At 40.4% G+C, this 21,624-nt stretch overlaps 1 protein-coding gene across 2 annotated transcripts in view; it reads right to left on the bottom strand.

Annotated features, from left to right (window-relative positions):
• khdrbs3 (KH domain containing, RNA binding, signal transduction associated 3) overlaps positions 1-21,624 on the bottom strand; it is a 96,207-nt gene that overhangs the window by 31,814 nt on the left and 42,769 nt on the right. For both annotated transcript variants that reach the window (XM_029443176.1, XM_029443175.1), the window contains exons 2-3: positions 16,284-16,402; positions 7,793-7,909 (exon numbers count right to left, since the gene is read on the bottom strand). In XM_029443176.1, the coding sequence (XP_029299036.1) occupies positions 7,793-7,909; positions 16,284-16,402 (236 nt within the window). The remainder of the gene's footprint in view (positions 1-7,792; positions 7,910-16,283; positions 16,403-21,624) is intronic.

Here is a 21,624-nt window from a genome sequence, read left to right as displayed (position 1 = left end):
CTGGAGAGTTACAAAAAAGACCGACAGGAAATATTTATACGGGTTCTTGTGAACGTGTTGCGTCTGCGAATCCCGACAATCCTTTCTACTGCGGCTGTCACATTTAACCGATTTGCTTTTGTCCTCACAAAGCTGCCTGTCCTCGTTACAAATGTACAGATAAAGTATGCTCTCTCACGCACTTGATCATAATATCTGCTCTGCTTTTTGAATTCTATCTCATCTTTGTGATCACTGTAGCTCTGTTAAAATCAATTCAGTAACTGTCAGGCAAGAATGTACTTGACAGGGTGCAATACAGATTCACGAGATGTTTTAAGTGTTTTATGTTTAGGGCTGCAACTAACTATTTAAAAAAATATATATTATTATTGATTAATTTGCAATTATATTCAAGACCAATTGTTAAAATAGTGAAAAATGAGTCCAATGTGATTTACTTTAATATGATATAAAAAAGAGAAAAGCAAGAAATCCTCATTTTTGAGAGGCTGAAAACATGTTCCTTCATTTTTGCATTAAAGATTATTTTAACGGTTAATAAGCTTTAATAATAATAATAATAATAAGCTTTATTTGTATAGCATCTTTCATACAAGAATTGCAGCCCAAAGTGCTTCAAAGCAGAAACATAACAAGTAGTACAAGATTAGACAGAATAAGATAATTTACAGTACAATAATCACAGTGTAAATGTAAATGAGTCTGAAGTACCATTATAACAATAGCAGAAATAAAATAGTATAAAATAACATTGGAAATCATTTCCCTATCTGTTCCGTACTAAACGACCCTCCTGTCGGAAAACCACATTCATCACCATTCTTGTAAATGTTTTAAACTATCAGAGCCATATGTTGAAAGCATGAGATCAACAATGGGCCCCTGTGGCCCTTCAACTGGTTTACTCCCTTTGCTACACATTATTTACGTTTACAGCGTCAATCTCTTTATTGACCTTTTAACGTATAAAACACAGACGTCTCCGTGAGTGCAGATTCTTTTGGCAAAATCTTGGTTAAAGCCCGCTTCATAAACAAACCCCTGTTTGTTAAGTTTTATGAAACCTATCGGTTAAAGCCAGTTCTTCTCCAATATATTCTTTCACTTTTCCACTAATTGTGTAAAGAACATGTAAACACGTTTATCAGAGAAACTTCCTCTTGTTTCCGTGGTAAATCAGTCTATCTGATCTCAAGTTTTTCAAAATTACACACTGAAAATGTATCCTAGTTACCTTTACACATTCAATGTGAAACCAGTAATAATTCACCATTAAAAGGCTAAGATAAAAATATATAAAATATCACCATTGTAAAGTAAAGAGATATAAAATATCACTATTAAAAGGCTAAAGTAAAAAGATAGCTTACTTTTGCCTACATATTGAGCGAGCTTGCCTCCCTAATGTCTGCAGGTAAAGTGTTTCATAGCTTTGGTGCATAATTGCAAAAGGCACTTTTGACTTTGGTTAATAGATTATGTTGGTAATAATCAAATAATCGAATAATCGTTGCAGTTCTAACGTACTTTTTTTTTTATCCCTAATGTGGAACGAGAAGTTTATATTAGAAGTGTCAAGAGCAGTTCAGCAAAATATTGTAAGATCTTGTTTGATAATTGTCGTCAGATAACATAAATAATTTGGTGTATTCGGATTTTGCATTGATTGACTTTGAGCAAATGACTAATTTAATCATTTTCAGTAAAACAGAAAACACAATAAAATATTGGACTTATAATATATATTGGAAATATAGGACTCTAAAGGAACCTTCCCTGGAAAAAAATATATTAATCTTAAAACAAATGGTTTAAATTGTGATAGATGCAACCCTGCCATCTTCAAACGTTCATCATTTGCTTGATGTTTTGAAGGAAGCAGATCTATTGATCCCTGTCCTGCCCATTTGCACCACCAGCGTGTCACAATGCATTCTTAAAAACAGTGAAATATCTCCACATCTACAACTTGGATTGACACAGATTGTGCTTCAGTCATTCGTGTCCCTCGGGGGATGAACCCTAATGCCTTTGGTGATCCCCGGACACTTTCTGAAGATTGGCTGTTGGAAATGTTGGATGGATTACGAAGAGATTTGTTGTAATCCCATTTCTTTCAAGCGGCGTCATTGTTTAAATTTGGTTTAGTCATCTAACATTTTTGGTTGCCTTCAGTATGAAGGGTGAAGCCTCACAGACCCACCAGCATCCACTCTTCAAGGTCACCTTGTTGTTGACGGTGAACGATTCACAGATATGTGTTGTGGAATTTTTCCTGCTTTACTCTGGAGAGATGTATATAAAATCAAATACATGGTGATAGAGACAGAGTTGTCTTTGTGCATTTATTTGTGGCCACAAATGGCACCAGTTTCACAGAATACAGCGTAGTCTATGGAAGGGCACAGGTTGGAAGAAGACACATAGGCATTTTATACAATTTGGTTTGGGGACGAGGTGATGAAAAAAACCACAGGGGGCCGAGCCAAACTGCCCTTTGATGCTTGTAAGGTAATAGTAAACAGAATATTGGGTGATACACTCAATATTCTGTCTCAGTGAGTTAATCAGTTTGATCAGGATTTGGCTGTGTCCTGTCTTTTGTTAGTTAATCAGTCTAATCAGGATGCGTCTGTCTTGTATTAACATGAAATGGCAGTTGGCCCTGGTTTGATCTAACCGACACTCCTATGTTAGCATCAAATGGCAGTTGGCTTGTTTAACATAGGAAACTTATGTAATTAAAACAGTAGACATTTAAATTGCTATTACATATGTTCGGTATTGTAATGACCGTATCCGTCGTCTTAGTTCAGCATGTTATTAAGCACTGGTGGGAATGTCAGAGGTTATTTCAGGGAGTTGCTCATTAACCAAATGAAGATATTTCATGCAAAGCCACAAATATCAACCTTCAAGGGGATGTCAAGAAACAGTCAAAAGTTATAAGGGCAGGTCCTCTGGGGGCTACATATGACAACCCCTGCAACAGTTGCTCAGTTATTATGGCCTGGACCAAAGTGCTGAACTGACCGACACACATGAAGTCAAAATACTGTACGCAGGAGACGCTGGATACGCTGGAGGTTCACTAAACATGATGCCGGTTGCAGGATGTGGATCAGCTTGTCAGGTCAGACATGTTGTGGCTGACACTGCCGATAAAGTCTGTTCAGAACAACTGCTGCACCAGACTTTGCACATCTCTATTTCCATGCATTTGACTCAACAACACAAACTGAGTAGTAGCTCACGTCACCAGCTGGAGTAAATACCAAGTTATTCTGTGTTTGAGTTCCAACATCTACCTGGAACCTGTAGAACGTTACAGATGTTTAGCGTTAAACATCAGGTGTGGGTATCTGCTGAAGGAGCCTGTATTCATTGTTTAGTTAGTTCCGACTTCTCTGCAGAAGTTCATTTAGACTGCAACACAGTATAGCATGTAAACAGTGAGGGGTTGCACAGGCCAGTCAGGCGCGACAGAAGCAGGGAAGTATGATATTATTGATGGCGAGAAATAGGACAGTAAAACCCCCAAATGTCCACATTACACACAGGAAACAACAGGTTTGCCGTCCCAGTTTCTCCTTCTCAACAAAAAAGAAAAACAAGTCTTCTCCGGGGCCTTTCCAATCCTCTTCCTCTTTTGCCTCTCCAGCACCAAACCAGCGTCTCTGATGTCACCTAATTATAAATAACCTTCTTTTAAGAGTGCCTGTGATATGTTAATGATATGTTAATTTCCCCCCATAAATCTGTGCTTTACGAGCAGAGGGCTCCTTTGCGCATAGCACCAGCGCTGACGGAGCTGCCGGTGTCGAGCAGGGAGTGTAAGCAGGGTGTTACAAAGAGACGACTGCTTGCCGATCCATCTCTCCTTTTCTCTTTCATGTGCTCCTTGGTTTATTTGCATGAAAAAAGAAGATGTGAAAAACAATCATTATCGAGTGCTTTAACTGTCATCTGCCCAACAAACGGACGACCCGGTCTAAAGCCAGCTGGTGTCATCTGAGGACTTCCTTTTCTTTTAAAAAGTATTGGTTATTTTACTCCATCTATACGGTCTATTCATCATGTGCAAAGGGTCAATGTTATACCTAGTGGATATCTCATTTAGTATGGAACCAGTCTGTGTGTATGACCACATCATTTGCATATGATATTGTAGATATAATAGCAGTTTTCAAACATGCAGAGTGGACCCTCCCCCAGCGCTGATAAGAAGCATCGGTGATCCAGCAGAGTCCCAGAGCAGCTAAGCAGCCCTCGGCGGGAGATTACAGCTGTCTGTTTCTCATATCTACTGGCAGCATCTTCCTCCTGTTTACTTTTTTCTCCTCTGTAAATCTGCTTATGAAAAGCCAAAATGCTCTTGACGCAGGAGTTCCTGCAGATGGAGCTTAGGGGCAAAGAATAATGTCAAGCTCCGAGCATTTACATTCAAATGGAATTAAGGACAGACACTGGATAATGGGGGCAAATGCTATCATGCTGTGATCTGAACTGCACAGCTCCATCAGCCTTGTTATACTATTGTGAGGAAACCTTTCTCAACCTTCCTCAGAGCCATGAGAGGTCATACTGTATCTGCCTTTCACTGGTTAACAGACATATACAGAATAGATTTGGATATTATTTCAGTTGTTTGTAAAGCACTAAATGGTCTGGCAGCAGTTTATATCGCCAATGTCTTCAGCTCAGCTAGTCTACCTCTACCGACCAATCACTGCTCTTCATTCAACGGCCAGTTAAAGTCCAGAGATTGAGCCGTTGACTGCGATACCATTATTGAAATGAAACCACACTAGCTAGCACACAGGAAGACTTACAATCCTGCATAGCCTACTGTATGTAAGACTGTGGCTAATCTACTCAACACCATCATTACCTTCAGGGAAAAGAAGAAGAAGAAGAAGAAGAAGAAGAAGAAGAAGAAGAAGAAGAAGAAGAAGAAGAAGAAGAAGGAACAAAGAACAATAGAGATGCACAAATCAATCGGCCGGTGGTCGAAACCGTCTGTTTGTCAGCTGATCGGTCAGGACTGTGTGAGCGATCGGACTCATTTATCGGATTTATTTCATACACACGGTTTTACGTTGTGCACAAAGTGGCACAGACAGTAAGGGACTATTGTCAAATTCAAACACAGTGTTTGCTGGAGTGGGAGTCAATATAATATCATACACACACCTTGACATTGCATCGACTCATTACGTGTCAATAGATTGTAAGCTGGTACAATGACGTGTTTAACTGAACTGTGTCGCTCATTATTTACATGTTTGTTAATGTGATTTAAATATGATTCTTACATCTTTGAATGATAACAGACTTTTCTTTGCGAGGACACGCCGCTCTGTTGATGTGTTGGTGTAGGACAGTTCTTACACAGACGGAGGCGGCCTTGCAGACAAAGTGAATGTTTTGTCTATCAGGAAAATTAAAGCTGGAGCCCAAGTCCCAGGGAGGAAAATGGATGAGTTAATCATGGTGCTAACGAGAAGGAGGCGCGGAGACACGGACACCTTTACATCATCCTGCTCAGACAGCGACAGCACAACCGAGGCCATAACCAGGCGGGCAGACGCAGACGCAGACTGCTCGTCTCGTTCAGCGTCTCTGCACAACACGAGATCAAGGTCCTGCAGCAGCAACTACTTTATCAATTATCCCAGCTCTTTGCAGCGTCTCCGCCATGTGTCAGAGCTTTAAAGGGAACGTCCTGAACATTGTAAACGTTCATCCTCCAACAGTCATTATACTGAATATTTCTGAGAAGAAGGACTACAATTTCGTCCCCATTTAGTGTCTTCCGCAGGGTGAAAACGGAACATTATCTCCTGGTACAAGCCAGAAGTACAGTTTGTATTTTATCAATATAAATATAAATGTGTCTTTAAAGGTGGCAGCGCCTCACATGGTGCCTCTGCAATGGCTTGACAAAGTCTTGAAAGTAGATTCCTCTCTTTGCTCCACAGTGTCCCGGCACCATGACCTACGCAAGGAATTTCAAGAGCTGGAAACTATAATGACACATGCTGAAAAGAGAAACTCAGCAACCAGCGGAAGATAAGATAGTTTTGAAGCAAAGGTGCATCCCCTTCCTCGCCTAACAAAGAAGAAGCAGCGCCACGTGGAGCGTCCCCTACAGAAAGCTGTCTGTCATAAATCCCACAATGGGTTTGTGCAGACAGGTAGGAGCTGCTGAGGTCAGCACATCGGTGTGACAGATCTTCTTCTTCAGGTACTCCAGCGGAGTCGACCATCAAAGTCTATTGATCACAGTAATCAAAACGAATGTGCTGTATGATAGTGAGAATCATCGCCACTAACAAATCACCTCTGACAAACAGAGGAAGAGGAAAGATGCAGTCAAGCCAAGTGAAGTCGATTTATTCTCTGTTAACCAGTCCAGTCTGCGATCAATTGTGCTGCACAAGAGCCGCCGTCAGAGACATTTATATCCTGTCTTTATGTCGTGGCATCATCAGGGAGGAGAGAAGCCATTAAAGTAGGATTGTGTTTGAAATTTCAAGTTTTAGTCGTTTCATAAAAATCCATCCTTTTTTTTTACCAGAAAGTTTCCATTCATGCTCTAATCAGTTTATTGTTCTTATCTTAAAACAAAACCTTGAATCTAGACGGTGTTGTTCTGTGTACGGGGATGTGATTGTGTGTATTTTGTTTATTATGAGAGAGCAGGCTTTGAAAGATGTCAGGCGTGTTTGGTGATCCCCAAGATCATTCACATTTACATAAACTTCTGAAAATTTGTTTTCAAGTTGAAGTTGTTTTTCAAAAGCGTGTGTGACCCGTGAGCTGTCAATCAAATGCAGTCTGAGTTTCTGGGGTGATCTGCTCACATCTGTGAGACAAATGAGATAAACATCGCGCTGAGGTTAAAGTGAAGAGAAAAACAATTCTAAATAATGACAATTTCTCCATGTGATCATGTTTCTGAGAGTTAAAGCTGAAATGTTTGGAAACTGTTGGATTTTTAATAACAATTCACTTGTTCCAGCCTTTTAAATGTTCTTGTTATCTTAGTTTTCTATGATAGTAAACTGAATATCTTTGGGTTTCAGAATCAAACCAAACAAGACATTTTATTGGCATTTTTCACTTTTTATTGAATAAACAATTAAGAGAAAATACCATCCATCCATCCATCCATCCATCGTCTATTATCCGGGGTCAGGTCGCGGGGGCAGCAGCTCCAGTAAGGAACCCCAATCTTCCCTTCTCCGGGCCACATCCTCCAGCCCCGACTGGGGGATCCCGAGGCGTTCCCAGTGAGGAGATATAATCTCTCCACTGAGTCCTGGGTCTTCCCCGGGGTCTCCTCCCAGCTGGACGTGCCTGGAACACCTCCCTAGGGAGGCGCCCAGGTGGCATCCTTACTAGATGAACCACCTCAACTGGCTCCTTTCAACGTAAAGGAGCAGCGGCCAAGAGAACATACACTTACTGTAATACATTTCAACTTCATAAATAAAGAAGCTGATATTTAATGAGGCTTAACTGTTGTCTGAAGTTCTTTTTGAAACATTGAGGAACACTGGAGTCGAAGCACACAGTCTCCTGTATGTCAATGTGTTAGTTTGTCAGAAAATCCAAAGTTTAGTTGGACCTCTTACATAAACGTCTCTTTCTTAACTTTAAAGTTGGGTCCAAACCACCTTCACTTCAAACCGTGTGAAAGACTTATGGCAGCCGACCAAAATAAAATGCTGTGGAGGTAAAAGAGTGAAAGGAAAGAAAATGAAATAAGCGACTGAAGTGTTACCTTTTCTTTGTCTCTCATGGATCCTTTTCCGAGAATTGACATCTTTGTGAGAGTGTCCTCCTGTAGTCTCTTTAACGAGTTCCCGCGTGGCCCGAGGAGTTTGCCGACAAAGTTAAACTGCAACAGAGAGCGAGAGCGTGGATCAATCAGAATCTGTGTGTTTGAGATAAAGACATTTCTGATGCTCAAGCAGAAGCTAAGCGACTGAAGCTAATGAAAACGTCTCAGCAGTTTTTCCTGTCTGTGTCTTAATTGGATCAGTGTGGTCGCTTCTCTGAGATGTGTCATCCCAAGTTCACTGTGTCACCTCTTCATGGCTTAGGGTTTGTACCTCACATATCAATCAATTAACTGATTTAATGAAATCAGTTAATTGTCATTTCCATAATAATGGTGGCAGAACAAAGTAATTAAATGTAATTACTTTAGAATATCTGTATTTGCATTAGTCCTGTATGTACCTTTAGTGTAATGAAGAGACCTGACACTTATCTATCATGTTATATATGATGTATATGAATAATAATGTTGTTTTTAAGGGTGGAGTCACATGTTTCAGTCAGTAATGAGAAAGGGACATTTTTAGACTTCAGGCCGACTCCAACTGGTACAGTCAGATAAAGCAGACAATGAAGAGAACAAGATTAGAATCAAAACTTAGAACAAGAACAAAATAAGCAATACAAATAATTAATATCAATAATAATTTCTGCAGTTTTCATTCTAGTGTCTTTTTTGCAGAATATAAACTGCACAAATAACCCAACAACCTCCACTAATAAGGTAAAGGAAACCTGTAGCTGTATGTTGCCAGTGTTGCCTGACAGGTGGAATCTGGAGCAAAAAAATCTCTGTTCCTCAAACTTAATTACCTGGCGTGCATGGCAACAACTGAAGGTGATCAACTCTTCTCTTCTCTCCTCTGAATTTCGGCAGCTGGATACTTTTATTAAATCAAAGTAGGGTGGGGTGGGTGAATAAATTCACCATCCCCAGTGGAAATCATGCCCTTGTACAGTGTAATAATTAGTAGTCTAGGGCATGTGATTTAAGTCTAATATATCAAATTCATGTTGGGTTTGCAACCAACCTGTGTTTTGGGTTTATGCATTTATTATATGATAGTAGAGATATGATGGGAAACAAAGAGAGTGAAAACATGCAACAAAGCTTCCTTTCCCTTCATGGACTGTCTGAACCCCTTCGCCACCATGGTGCCCCTACCAACCTTAATTAATTTAGATCATAATAGTCAAATAATTGTCATAATCCCATTGTATTAAAGAGTCGCAGGCAAAAGAATCGCCAAAATCGATGCTGCAGAAGCGAAGATATCTTTGGGTTTTAGTCCCTAGGTTACCTCAGTGATGTCAGACTTTAGTCAGACTTGATAAAGCTCCAGAAGCTACAGAAGACACTTTACAACTGTTTTCACAGGCAATGAACTCCCCTGACCAGTAAATTGACTTGGAAATGAAACGGAGAACAGATACAACAATTAATAACATCTAACCAGTAGTTCAACCAACGAATTAGCCTCAAAGTGCAGTCCAGAAGCCAGAGTCCTAAACTGCTCGGACAGTTAATTGATTAGCAATCTCTGAACCCATCGGCTATCGGTCTGACGGCGATTTACCCTCTGGAGGAAAGAGCCGATATTTCTAAGGAGTTCCAGTTTAGCCAGCAGATATCCAGATAATGGATGACGGATATCTGGGCCAAGACTTCCTCTTCTGTGCGCCGCTCATTATTTAAAGTTTGATTAGCAACTTCAGATGCAAGAATGGAGTTGAGAGACAAAGTGTATTTGTTTCACAACTAGTCAGTTGACAATTTTAAGATAAAGAAATGTAGATTGCAACTTCAGCGTATGCGTTCCTTCTCTTCTGATCTCTACTTGGACTGTAAGCAACCACAGCCTGCTCAAACGTGATTGGTCAATACCACTTGGACTACAAACAGAAACCAGAAAGTTTCCGATACCAAAGTCTTCCCCCATGGGCTACGAGTGCTTTAATACGCAGATATCTATCCATTTATCATTCTCATGCTAAATGTACCAATTGATGATAGATATGTTGAAATATTCTGATATCAGTTCAAAACATTTCCTCAATCTGTTGAACTGCATGTTCCTGAATGTTTGAATATAAATGTTCAAACATTATCATAATGTGAACGTCTGAGCTAACATTGAACTTGACTGCCTCTGTCACCGCCTATCAAAAGCTTGCTGGCTTAGATTACTTCACAAGGTCACCGCTTTTTAGCCACGAAAAAACAAATGTTATGCATTACTTTGTCGAGGGATGTTGTGTGCAGACACCCATCAAAGTCATACAACCTTTACACGGGCTAAACACAATTCCACCGGTAGCTGGAGATGGTCAGGAAGACAAAAGGAGAGCGATGCTTTTCTCCCCCTCTCCATGTTTTCCTTTACTAGTGAGTTATACAGCTGTCTCCCTCAACTATCTAGGTCATCAATTAGCTAGCAGGAGGTAAAAAAAACAAAAAACATCCTCAGTTTGGTTCTACACCTCACCTCTATCTCTGCCGCCTTTTGTTGAGAAAGCAACTGCTTATTAGGAGGCTCCTGCCAATTCCTGGGTGAGGGATTTCAGAGACGAGCTTTAGTTATTCGCTCTAGTGCAGTAAGCGACTTCTTGTTTTTTTTCCCCCTGGCCGGGCTGAACTCCAGCAACTCCCAGCTACCGTATGTTCCTTCAACTTTATAATTACCCCAAGTCCTGTGGCAGGGTGTGATCATACAGGGTCCTATTCATCCGTTGCCTCACAGTAAATACCATGCCCCACTGTGCTAATTCCTACCCTGCACTCACAAATGGGTAAAGTGGCCTGCTGCAAAGTTAACCTTGGATTGATGAATATGTAAGACATGTCCGCCTTCACATTAGAGTGTGTGGACGTTGATGATAACTTTGCTCCAGCGTACGTTACCTGAAACATGGCAATGCCTCCAATGAAATTTGCACACTTATTAAATCCTTATATATTGAGTAGGACACGAATTGTAGGAACATTCAATTTAAAGTTGTTAAAGCAAACAAGATAGGTCCTGCTTCTAATGTATTCACAGTTACAAAAGGATCATCAAAGGAGACAGCGCTACCGGGGCGAACAGAGGTTGTCAGGAAATGTTTTAAATGTGCTGAGTTTAACCGATGTCCTGCGCATCCATCATTTCCACCTGGATAGAGCCTTGATCACTGAGCTGTGGCGTCTCTTGAACAATGATTTGCAGAGCAAGATCACACAGCCGACATCTCGCCGTGTTACTACAGCTTTTGTGCACACGTTCCATCCATCTGAGGTGTCCGGGGTGTTCGTGTGTGTATCTCAGGCCTCGGTCTACCAACAGTGTTCTACACTGATGGATCAAAATGCTTTAAACATGGACAAAGAATGGTTTTCTGATCAAGAAAAATGCGCTACTGTGTGGCCTTCAATGTCATGGTGTCGGTGCACACGGTGCATCAGACAGAGAGCATGAGGAGCTAATTTACTGTAATGGAAAAATTAGACTGTGAAACTGATGCAAACAGGAATTTAGTCTGCAGCTTGTTTGTTTTGCTGTGGAAACAGGGACGCAATTAGATGGGGGGTTTGCAGGTTGGCTGAGGAGAGAACAAATGCTCCTTTTCATTTAGAAAATACAATGTTGTCTGTAGTGGGCAATTTGAAATATAAAAGATCCAGAGAATCTGTTGGATGAGAAAAGGTACGACAATGTTCTTGATCTGAATACAATCCAGTACATGTCAGATGCTCTGAAAACTTACTTTTAATTAAAGATTACTTTTCTATTCATGTTCTTAGATGGTCTTTTTTAGCTGGAGGTCCACAACATAAACCCATTGCTTCTTGATCTTTCCTGCCACAAATGTTTCACTTCTCGTATCTGTTTTTATGCTGTTGGTATAAATTTGAAGAGCTCCCCTAGCTCAGGGGTTAAGACACCATGCAGGTCAAAGCAATAGTTGGTATTGTGTGAAGTTGGGTTGTATGAGGTACTTATTGATAGTCAGTGTATTACCCACAGTAGATGGACGTCAACACGCCCCCAGTTTGGAGAAGCAGACAGGAATACCAGCACAGTAGTAAAGCAATGTACTGCTGTGGACGGGGGCAGCAGCAAAACAAATGTTAGCCATCTTAAAAAAAAATCAATATCAGCCTAAGTGTAAACTATATTTTGAGTATTTTTACCGCTTAACCTTGCAGTCAGACAGTCTGACGAGGAACTGAAGCTGTTGGGACACCAAAGTCAAACAATAACACAAACAAACTAACTGATGGAGACAGCGGTAGAGCAGCATCTCCTGTGTACTGCGAGGTAAAATCACTGCTTTTGTCAATGGAGTCTGGTTGCTTTGAAGAGAGCAGAGTTAATGGCTTCAGTTCCCCGTTGGAGAGGGCTGTCTGATGGCAGTACAAAATATTCCAAATACACTTATACAGATATTCTTTTTTAATGTGGGCTTTTCTTTTAAGCAATTTGTTCTGCTGTTGCCCCCGTCGACAGCAGAACATTGCTTTGTCTGCTTCTCAAAACTAAGGGCGCGTCGACCGCCATCTACTGTTGGTAATACACTGACTATGAATAAGTATCTCATACAGACCAAACTATAACTTTAAGACTGCAACGTCCCCGGTGTGAGTCCGGCAGGGGACCGTTCTCCCTCATTTCCTGTTGTCTCTAACTTTCTGCAATAACAGCCTAAAATGCCCAAAAATCACCAAAGGAATTGGTGAAGTTTAAAGAAGGCCTAAAGATATAAATACATACTACTAACACCATGAAGGTCTGGATCACCGAGGAGAAGATAAGTGGGTAACAGCCCCGGGCCCTCAGATCCCCAAAGGGCCCTACAAGCCCCAGTTGTGCAATTTGTGTCAATTTGATTTATTGTGATTTTGTTTGAGAATATGGTAAAAAAGCACAACTAAATCACAATATCAACGAGGTAACATGGTCAGGGCCTTAATCTGTTTGCTAATGTAGTGCGAGCAAAAATCTCCCAGAAAATGGTACCATACGCATTTATGTACCCAACCGCTCATTCTGCCCTGGACTGTGTAGCAGGTTAACCTTTTACAACTCATACCAGGCATACACTGTCTTCAGCCACCTCAGACAGCATTATAGACAAGTGAGTGACATAACATTATGGTATTTGTTTGGTGCTATTTTAAGTTCCTGACTATTTAAAAAGAGATTATGCAGATTTGCTTCACATTTGTTTTGACTAATGGCAGTAAATGTCAGGGAGAAGTCTTAATCTGGATGTCTAAATGCATCACAACCCAGTCGATGCGTTTGCAGAGCCACAAATGCCTCTCGTCATATGGACAATCCTCCAAATACACGACTCTTACTTAACACATGACTGTAATCCCTGCTGTTTATCAGGAGTCCAAATCTGTCTAACTCCTACTGTGATTGATGCTCTGGGGTTTAGCTAATGCTTTAGTTATCACAAGGGATTATGTGACTTACAAAAACCTGCCTGGGCTCCTGTACTGGTCATTAAACTGCGTGAGAGGATTGTGCTGCTTCTGTCTGTAATCACCACAATAAAGGATTGATGTGTTTAATCACAGGTCGCCTGCTTTGTTGTGGTGTTAGCTACACAAAAAATTAATAGAATAAAAAAATACAAAACATGCAAAAACGGAATTTGAATTGTTGTATTATGTTCAGCCGAAACCAAAAATATGGATGATTAGAAAGACAGTGAACACAAGGAGAGAAAAGATGTATGATTAATCACACTTAACTTGAAGGGGGTGCAGGGGGAGGGTGGTAGAGGGATGGGAGCACATCTGAGATCTTTTCATCATTTGCTGAATGTAATACTGCGAGCCTGGCGAAAGGTGTGCTCACAGAGAGGGATTGTGCTGAGGACAGCAGGACGGAAACGACAGCAGAAGGATAAATCACCGCTCCCAGCACAGAGAAAAGCCACAGTCTGAACTGGAAACAAACCAATGGGGCTCCTTACGCCTCGCTAATGGCCTGCGGTGCTTTCTGCCAAAACATGCTCTCGAAAACAGAGAGCCAACACATGTACAGATGTGCGCTGATAGTAGCATCATCGTTCAAAAGGTGGGATATTTTTAGTTCCTGAGTAGGTGTGACATTAAGTGTCATAATGGTTCAATTATGATTTAAAATATCAGGCTCTCTATTTCTGCAGCCAAGGTTTCAATTCAATCTTGTCTTCTCCAAAGAGAAAAAGCCATTGGGCGAGCATCTATATGTTTGCTGCAGAGCTTCGTCTACAACGTTAAAGTGTCCATTACACAACAGAACGACACCATACAACAGTCTAATATCATCGCTCTTGCCAATATCTGAGAAAGGGGAGAAATTCATCAACGTTGGCTATTAAGAGTCATCTCTGAGGAACAGCTCCATTTCATCACTGACGATCAGCAGCCTGGAACTTGCTGCGTGGTGTCCTTGCCCGCTTCATTTTGATAAAAAGCCATGTTTGTGGAGGATGGATTTAACCTCTCTGCACGTGCTGCTAAATGGCTATTTGGAAAAAGTCTGTGCGACTTCAATGCCAGAAGCCAAAAGGTGATGCTCGCAGCTCAGGAGAAAACCCATTGAAGTTAGACCGATCACTCTTGCCATTGCTACCTGTCAGATAGAACAAATTGAATTTGTCTTCCTTCGGTGGCTTGTTGGAGCTCTAAACAGCGTATTAGTGGCTCTACTTATCAAAGTTGTCAAAGCAAATCTGTTTAGCTGTGAACCTAGGAGACTTAGATCAGCCTCCACATGACACAATATACATACATACATACATACACTGCCCTCAGGACTCACCAACAATAAATGTGACCTCTTCATCAGAAAGTATGTCAATACCTTTCTCAGGGTCGATGCAGAACATCCCAATACATTTAGATTTGGTGATTAGCAGGTACAATGGCTGCAATCAATTAGTTTTTGATCAAATAACTGCAAAACTAATGACATTTCCATGAGTCTCAGCTGCACTTTGTGCTGCAAATATCAACATGCTAACATGCTAAGATAAATGGGAAAACATGGTGAACAAATACACCTGCTACAGTCTTGTAGAGTCTTGTTTGCCAAACATTAAATCAATGCTTACTGAGAATAATCAGGGAAGTGGAGATGGAGAAACAGTCAGAATTGGTGGTCACAGAAAGTAACTGATCGAAGTTGTGAGACATGATCTTTGAAGGGAACGCGTTTACAAAAATCTCAACTTTATATTGTTGATCGTTTCCTCCTTTCTCACCCAGAAACATCCCCAGTGCTCACAGGTTTAGATTTGTAATCAAAGCGCGTAGAGGATGTGTTTGTCACAGACCTCAAACTGCTTCATGTTTGGTTTTCAAAGGCACCATAAAGTGTTGAGCAAAATGCTGGGTGGGGACACATCTTTACACCCTGCATGTTAAACTGACATTGGTGTTATTTTTACTGTACAAGTCATTAAAATCTGAGTGATATACAGCAAAAAACTTTTGTGGGGAAACCCAAACGCTGGCTGTGGAGCTGAACTGCTTCAGTGTTCGTCCCCTGTGCTGTGTGTCCTCCCTTCTGTCATCTCTTTCCACATACAGCAGGTTACCGCTGTTCTTCCCCCCCGGAGGGCCGAGGTGAAAACTTGAGTGATGTTGCCGTCTAAGAGCGGCCCTCTCACTTTTACACCAACCTCCCCATCGTGCTCCCAGCGGGAAATCCCTGTCATGCACCGAGTGCAAGGCTCCAATACAACGCTGCTGCCGGTGAAGGCTGCTCATGGTGGTCGAGGCTGAAGTGCTCTCAAATGTGGCAACAGTGTTATCGCTCAAAATGGCTTTGTGTGGAGGTCATCGTGAAGCTGACTGTCTCTATACACGTGACTAATGCGCTGCATTGCAATCCTACTCTCAGCCTACATGTTCATTCCTTCTCATGAAAAAAAAAAGGCCTATAGGACTTGGGAGAGACCCAGAAGTGCACGTGCCTAACAAGTGAGAAATCCACTCCACACTCAAGAAAATGAAATCCACTGCGAGATAATTCCTTTGAATCATATATTCATAAATATTCATTGACAAATTAATATACCGAGACATCAAAGCGTCATTGGCCAAGGTCAGTGTAATAGAGAGGGGTGTGTATGAGCGCGGAGAGAGTGAGAATTACACTTGTACCATTTCAAAAGCTTAAACAACTCTTCAGACAGGAAGTAAGATCTCTAATATAGTTCTAGCCCAGTTCTGTCAGCCAGCGCTCTGCCTGTACACGGTCCTCCAGATATGTTACATCTAATAACATAAAGCATCAACATAAAGTGTCAAGTGGCTCTTGTAAGGAATCTAAATCAAAACCAGAGCTACTGTAGTTTTATTATTACTATAAATATCACAATCTAAAATTCTGTATATGTGAACATCACATCCCCGGAGAAGTCTCTGGCGGTGTTACTGTAGAACTTACTTTAGGAAACTGCTTGACTGGTATTAAAATTTTCTGGCCCAGTTTCATGTTCTTGTTGATGACGACGTCGATGAACTTCTCCTCATCCTTGTCTTCGTCTTTCTGAACTTTTTCAATCTCTAGAAAGAAGAAAGAAGAAAAGTTGACAAGTTGTTGACAAGCAGGAAATGTACAAGACTGTAAAATGACTGTAGTGTCAACTAATGACAACAAATTAATATTTATATTATGAATGAAAGGAAAGTTCAACAGTTTGGGAAATACTTTATTCGCTTGCTTTCCAAGAGAAAGATCATATAAACTGTGCTTATTCCAATCTGTATGCTAAGCTAGGTTAGCCCTGTGGCATCTCCAGCTGAAACTATCAGTCAAACATTGCAAATGAATCAGCAATTGATTATCAATTGTTTCAGAAGATTTTTGTTTCCAACTTTAAATAAATATGAATATCTTTGGGTCTTGGACTGAATGTGGGACAAAAAACGAATAACTTACTAACTGAGTATTTGATTGGCAGATTAATTCATAATAAAATGAGTATTAGTTTTATTAGTAATTAATCTTGTGTTCTCACTTCTAGGGAGAAAGTAAGTAAGCGTATTTATCTATATGTTAAACTATTGACTATAGTCTTTAAATATAATGCTATAAAACAAAGAAACATATTTGATAAGATGGAAGATGAAGGTTTGAATTATTTTTTTTAGACATTTTCTCTTAATTGACTTGTTTTCTGTCAGATCTGCTGAACTCTTTAAGGCCTTGTAAACGAAGGATGCTAGATCCCTTCAGCTGCATTCATCTCTCCTATTGGCTGAGTCTCGATCACCATAATACTTTTTAATTTGAGCTGACACACCAATACTTGATGGGGAGGACATTGTAGCTTGCACCTCCAGGCTACCAAAAATGTTGGCTGTCACGCTTTTTCTTATGGGAGAGGTAGACTTTGATGCATTTGGAGATGTAACCTTGAACGTTTAATCAGATGGATAACATCTGTGTTTGAGTGCCAGGAAAATGGTTTTGCAGTGAGGGCAGCTGAGAGGTGCAGGGAGGCTACGACAAACACTCCGGGCTAAAAGCTCAGCAGGGGAAAGGGTGAGGCAGAGGGCGAACTCCATCACAGCTTTATTTCTCGCGTTCAGAACGACTTTTGAATGGAAAAGAAAAACCAAGATTAAAAGGGAGAAGTCATGAAGCTTCAGCGTTACGGTTCAGGTTGTAATGGAGATGTTGGAGATTGGTTCAGATGTGATGCTGATGAGATTCAGACAAAAGAAGCTGTTTAAATCTGAAAACATAATGAACATGTTCACATGTTTAAACAACCAGATATAACACATACCCATCTTTTCAATTACGGCAGGTCAGAGATGCACTGAGCATATCAACACTGCAAACTAGAAACATTAAAAGGCCAAAGTGTTTTCTCAACAAAGCTCTGCAGCAACACATTTGCAAAATGCAATTAAAAACTTTGATATGAGTTTTAACAAGGATAAAATCTGTATCAGTGAGATGGAGATATCTTTAAGCTTCAGTTTATCCCAAGGGAGAGCACACGTTCTGAGAAAAGACAACATTAATATTAATGCATTGCCTAGCAACATGCCAAGACGGAGTATCATTCCACCAGGCGTTGTCCTGAAAAAAACATTCAGGCTCTGACTGTGACTGAGATTGTGTTTTCATCTGCAAATCATTCAACGTTTTCTTTTGAAGCTTAAAGAACCATTTTCTCTGACTTGCCCGTGAAAAAGATTTAGCATTTTAAGTTCTAATAAAATGCCAATAGTACACAGCAATCCATCAGCAGGTGTAATAAGCAGCATAACTGCAGATTCAAATGAGCACGCCCTCTGAACATGGCAGCACCGAATCAGCCGGTGTGAAGAAACTAAACTCGCAGTTCTTTCAAAAGATCTTGTTTGTGCCTCAGTTCACGAGGGAGGGAATGTGGCGACGGCAACTGAGAACCGGCTCCATCTCCGAGTCACTACCAAGTGCTCAGAAGATAGAGATTTAAACATGCACCGCTGACACGAGCACAATGTGCCTGCTGTGTTTCTCCCTTCAAGCTCCATGGCACTCCTCTCTTTCGGCTGCGAACGGATAAGGAACAGCGTGTTCTAATTTTGCCGTTTTGCAAGGCACAATGCATACCTTTATTGAATCAGGGACATGGAATCCTAAACTCATTGGAAATGATCACTATGAGTCTCCTTCTCGATTGTTATGGCTGCTCTCCTTTATGTGAAAAGTACACACCAACGAGACCAACTTATGATATGGGAGCTTTTATAGTGGAATGAATGAAATGTTTCATTTGAAAGATTTCCTTAAATGATGTTATGTTTCATGCTATGTGCTCTGGAAGAACCACCTGGCCTATATTTCTGCATATCTTTGTACATCCATTTCCCTTGATGACGGCTGTTGCTACTGAAAAATGTTGATTATTCTTATTTGCTCAAGAGCAGCTGGATTTGTATTCTTTGCTTCCTTGTGTCTGGGTTATTACAGCTTGAGTATTATGTTCCACGTTTGGCTATCATCATGTAAAACACATTCGGACAGGGAAGATACATGAGACAATCAGACAGGTTGTAAACAATGTCACATTATCAGGTTCAGCTCCACACAGCAGATCATCTAAACCACTATGTGTTTAGGTATAACCGAAAAGGGGAACACCTGGGATGTTGGTAACTATACCGCATTAAACAGTAAAACATGCACAAACCATGGATGTGTAATAAGAACTTGAGAATGGACTCAGAGATTTGTAAAGCCAAAAAGAAAGATTCTAGCTTCTGCTACATGGTGGGGCCCACTGCACATGTATAGGTTCCCACTCATGCAAGTACAAATAGTTATCTGGACTCTAATACAACACATTCATGCTCTCTTAATACATCGCACTAAACAAGGTCAACATCCAGTTTGGGTAAGAAACGTATGGACACTCCTCCAATAAATTTGACGAACCAGTGAACCTGTCTGACCATGTTGCTCCCAAACCTCAGCAATTTACTTGAAGAGAACGAGGTGCAGGTCGGATCGTCTTCCAAAACCTTTACAATGACGCAATTGGACAGTTTGACACGTATTCCCAGTTAGTCAGTACAACATAGATACGACCTACATTGTAATAAACCATTCAAACCATTTTGTAGCCTCAGACACTGATTGTGTATATTTACTCCTCTCAGCCTGAGAGTATATATGATTCAAATTAAAATGGAGGAATGCAAATAATTCATCTGTTCTTCAGCAATATGAATAACCAACATGTTCAAGCAACAACAATCCTCATCAGGGGAAATGGATGTACATATGTATTCAATAATATATAGGGCAAGTGGCTCCTCCAGAGCTCGCAGAGCAGAGAGACAACATTGAATATTTCATTCACTTCATTCGTGTCTCTGAGCAGCTAGAAATAAGTTTAAAAAGCTGAATTATTTCAATGTTTTTGCAAAGCTTCACAAGCCTGTTGCAGAATGGAAACATCAGACCACTCCAAAACCACTACCATAATACCAGGGTTGTAATAAACCGCAATTAACCTTTAAGCAAAGAGCACTAACGGTGTCTTTTCTGGTTTCCTCTGGCTCTTCTTGGTTGTGTTTTTTAAGGGTTTTTCCTGCATTAAATATGTCAATTTAACAATTTGTTGCATACATTAAAAATATATATTTACAGTCTATAAAATGCGTCCGCCTGGGTGACGACATGACATGACACCGTGCAAGCTGTCTGCTTTTCTATTAGAAATGGATTCACTTAAAAGCAGCTCTGTGATTTAGGTCTCCCCATTTAAAATTCATAAACTGGGTAGATTTTGTGGGATTATGCATGACTTCAGCTGCGTGCTGGAGACTCCAGTTGGGGACGGAGGCAATTGGGTCATTAAATCTACCAATTTCATCTTGAGGGGTGTGATACATCATAAATACAGTATCTGCACACTGGGTGTATCCCGTGTTACCGGACAAGACGTACAGAAGTAGGACGTGTTTTCATCTGTAATGCCAACAGTATGGATGTAAACCGTTTATTGAAGTGTGTTGCTTTGTTAGTTTTCTTCTAGTGGTCTGTTTTTTTAAGGTGCACTCGAAATTTTGTTTAGTTTTTATATAAATTCGCCAACAGAAAATATCTTCCCTCTAAAACTGTATTCCAACTTTAAAAGTGCTTTATGCTCTGCTTTGTTCTATCATTTTGTAATATTTAATTATTAGAATGAACAATAGCTTTAACCAGCAACTGATGATAACATATTATATATGCGGCAACTCATTTGATTCTAAATGATAAAACGTTGCAGAGACACAAGCTCAGGGCTCCCACTAATTCAGCGTAATGGTGAGTTTTTTTATGCACTTTATATTTGTTTTTATGCCGGCCGTATAATTTCATTTTGTCATATTTATTCCCCCCCCCGGTCCGCGAACATATTGTCTTCCATGAAACCGGTCCGTGGCATAAAAAAGGTTGGGGACCGCAGATTTAGTCGACTAATCATTGCAGCTGTAGACGACTGCCACTTGTTAGGGATTGAGTTAAGTTATAGAAACAAGTTGTCTTTGAGTTTTGGACTGACGAAACAAAACATTTAAAGACTTTGACTTTGAGAAACCGGGATGGACATTTTTCACTATTTTCTGACATTTATAAACCAAACGATTAATTGATTAATCTAGAAAATAATCAACACATTTAGTGATTATGAAAATATCGCTGTATTCCTTACAAAACATTGGTGTATCCATCCTCCCCGTTAACTGTGTCCACCTGCTTCCAGTCTACGCTAAGCAGAATTGTCTCCTAGCTCCAAACATATCACACGATCTGCGAGCGGTATCAATCTTCTCATCTAAATCTTTGAAAGACATCTGAAAAGTGTTGAACTATTCCCTTAACATCAATGAAACAGATCCAGATAAAAGGTTCTTATTTGTCCACTAAATGCATAGAAGGACGACACAGATGCAGCGGGTGGAAGGAAACACCGATCTATTACCGGGCAACACTATTAGGTTTAAATGCTTTGCATTGCAATATAAGGGAATGTTTACTTTTTGAATAATCCTAGTTTCATTTTCCATAACTGATTACCTGTATTATAGAAGTGTTGCTTTAATTTAAATGTAGAAAATAGCACCGGGTCAGCAGTTCTCTAATAAGGCAGTATGGCTGCCCTTACTGGTGACACTTTGGTAAACAATGTGTGAAGCAAAAGTTCACAGCTAACAGATATAATGAGAAGACTTTCTCCCTGGTGTACGCACTAATTCAAACACTAATTAAATAATAAAAACCTCACAGAGGCTTT

The sequence above is a fragment of the Cottoperca gobio genome, chromosome 11, assembly GCF_900634415.1.
Source record: "Cottoperca gobio chromosome 11, fCotGob3.1, whole genome shotgun sequence".
NCBI lineage: Eukaryota > Metazoa > Chordata > Actinopteri > Perciformes > Bovichtidae > Cottoperca > Cottoperca gobio.
This window is presented reverse-complemented; position numbering and strand designations above follow the sequence as displayed.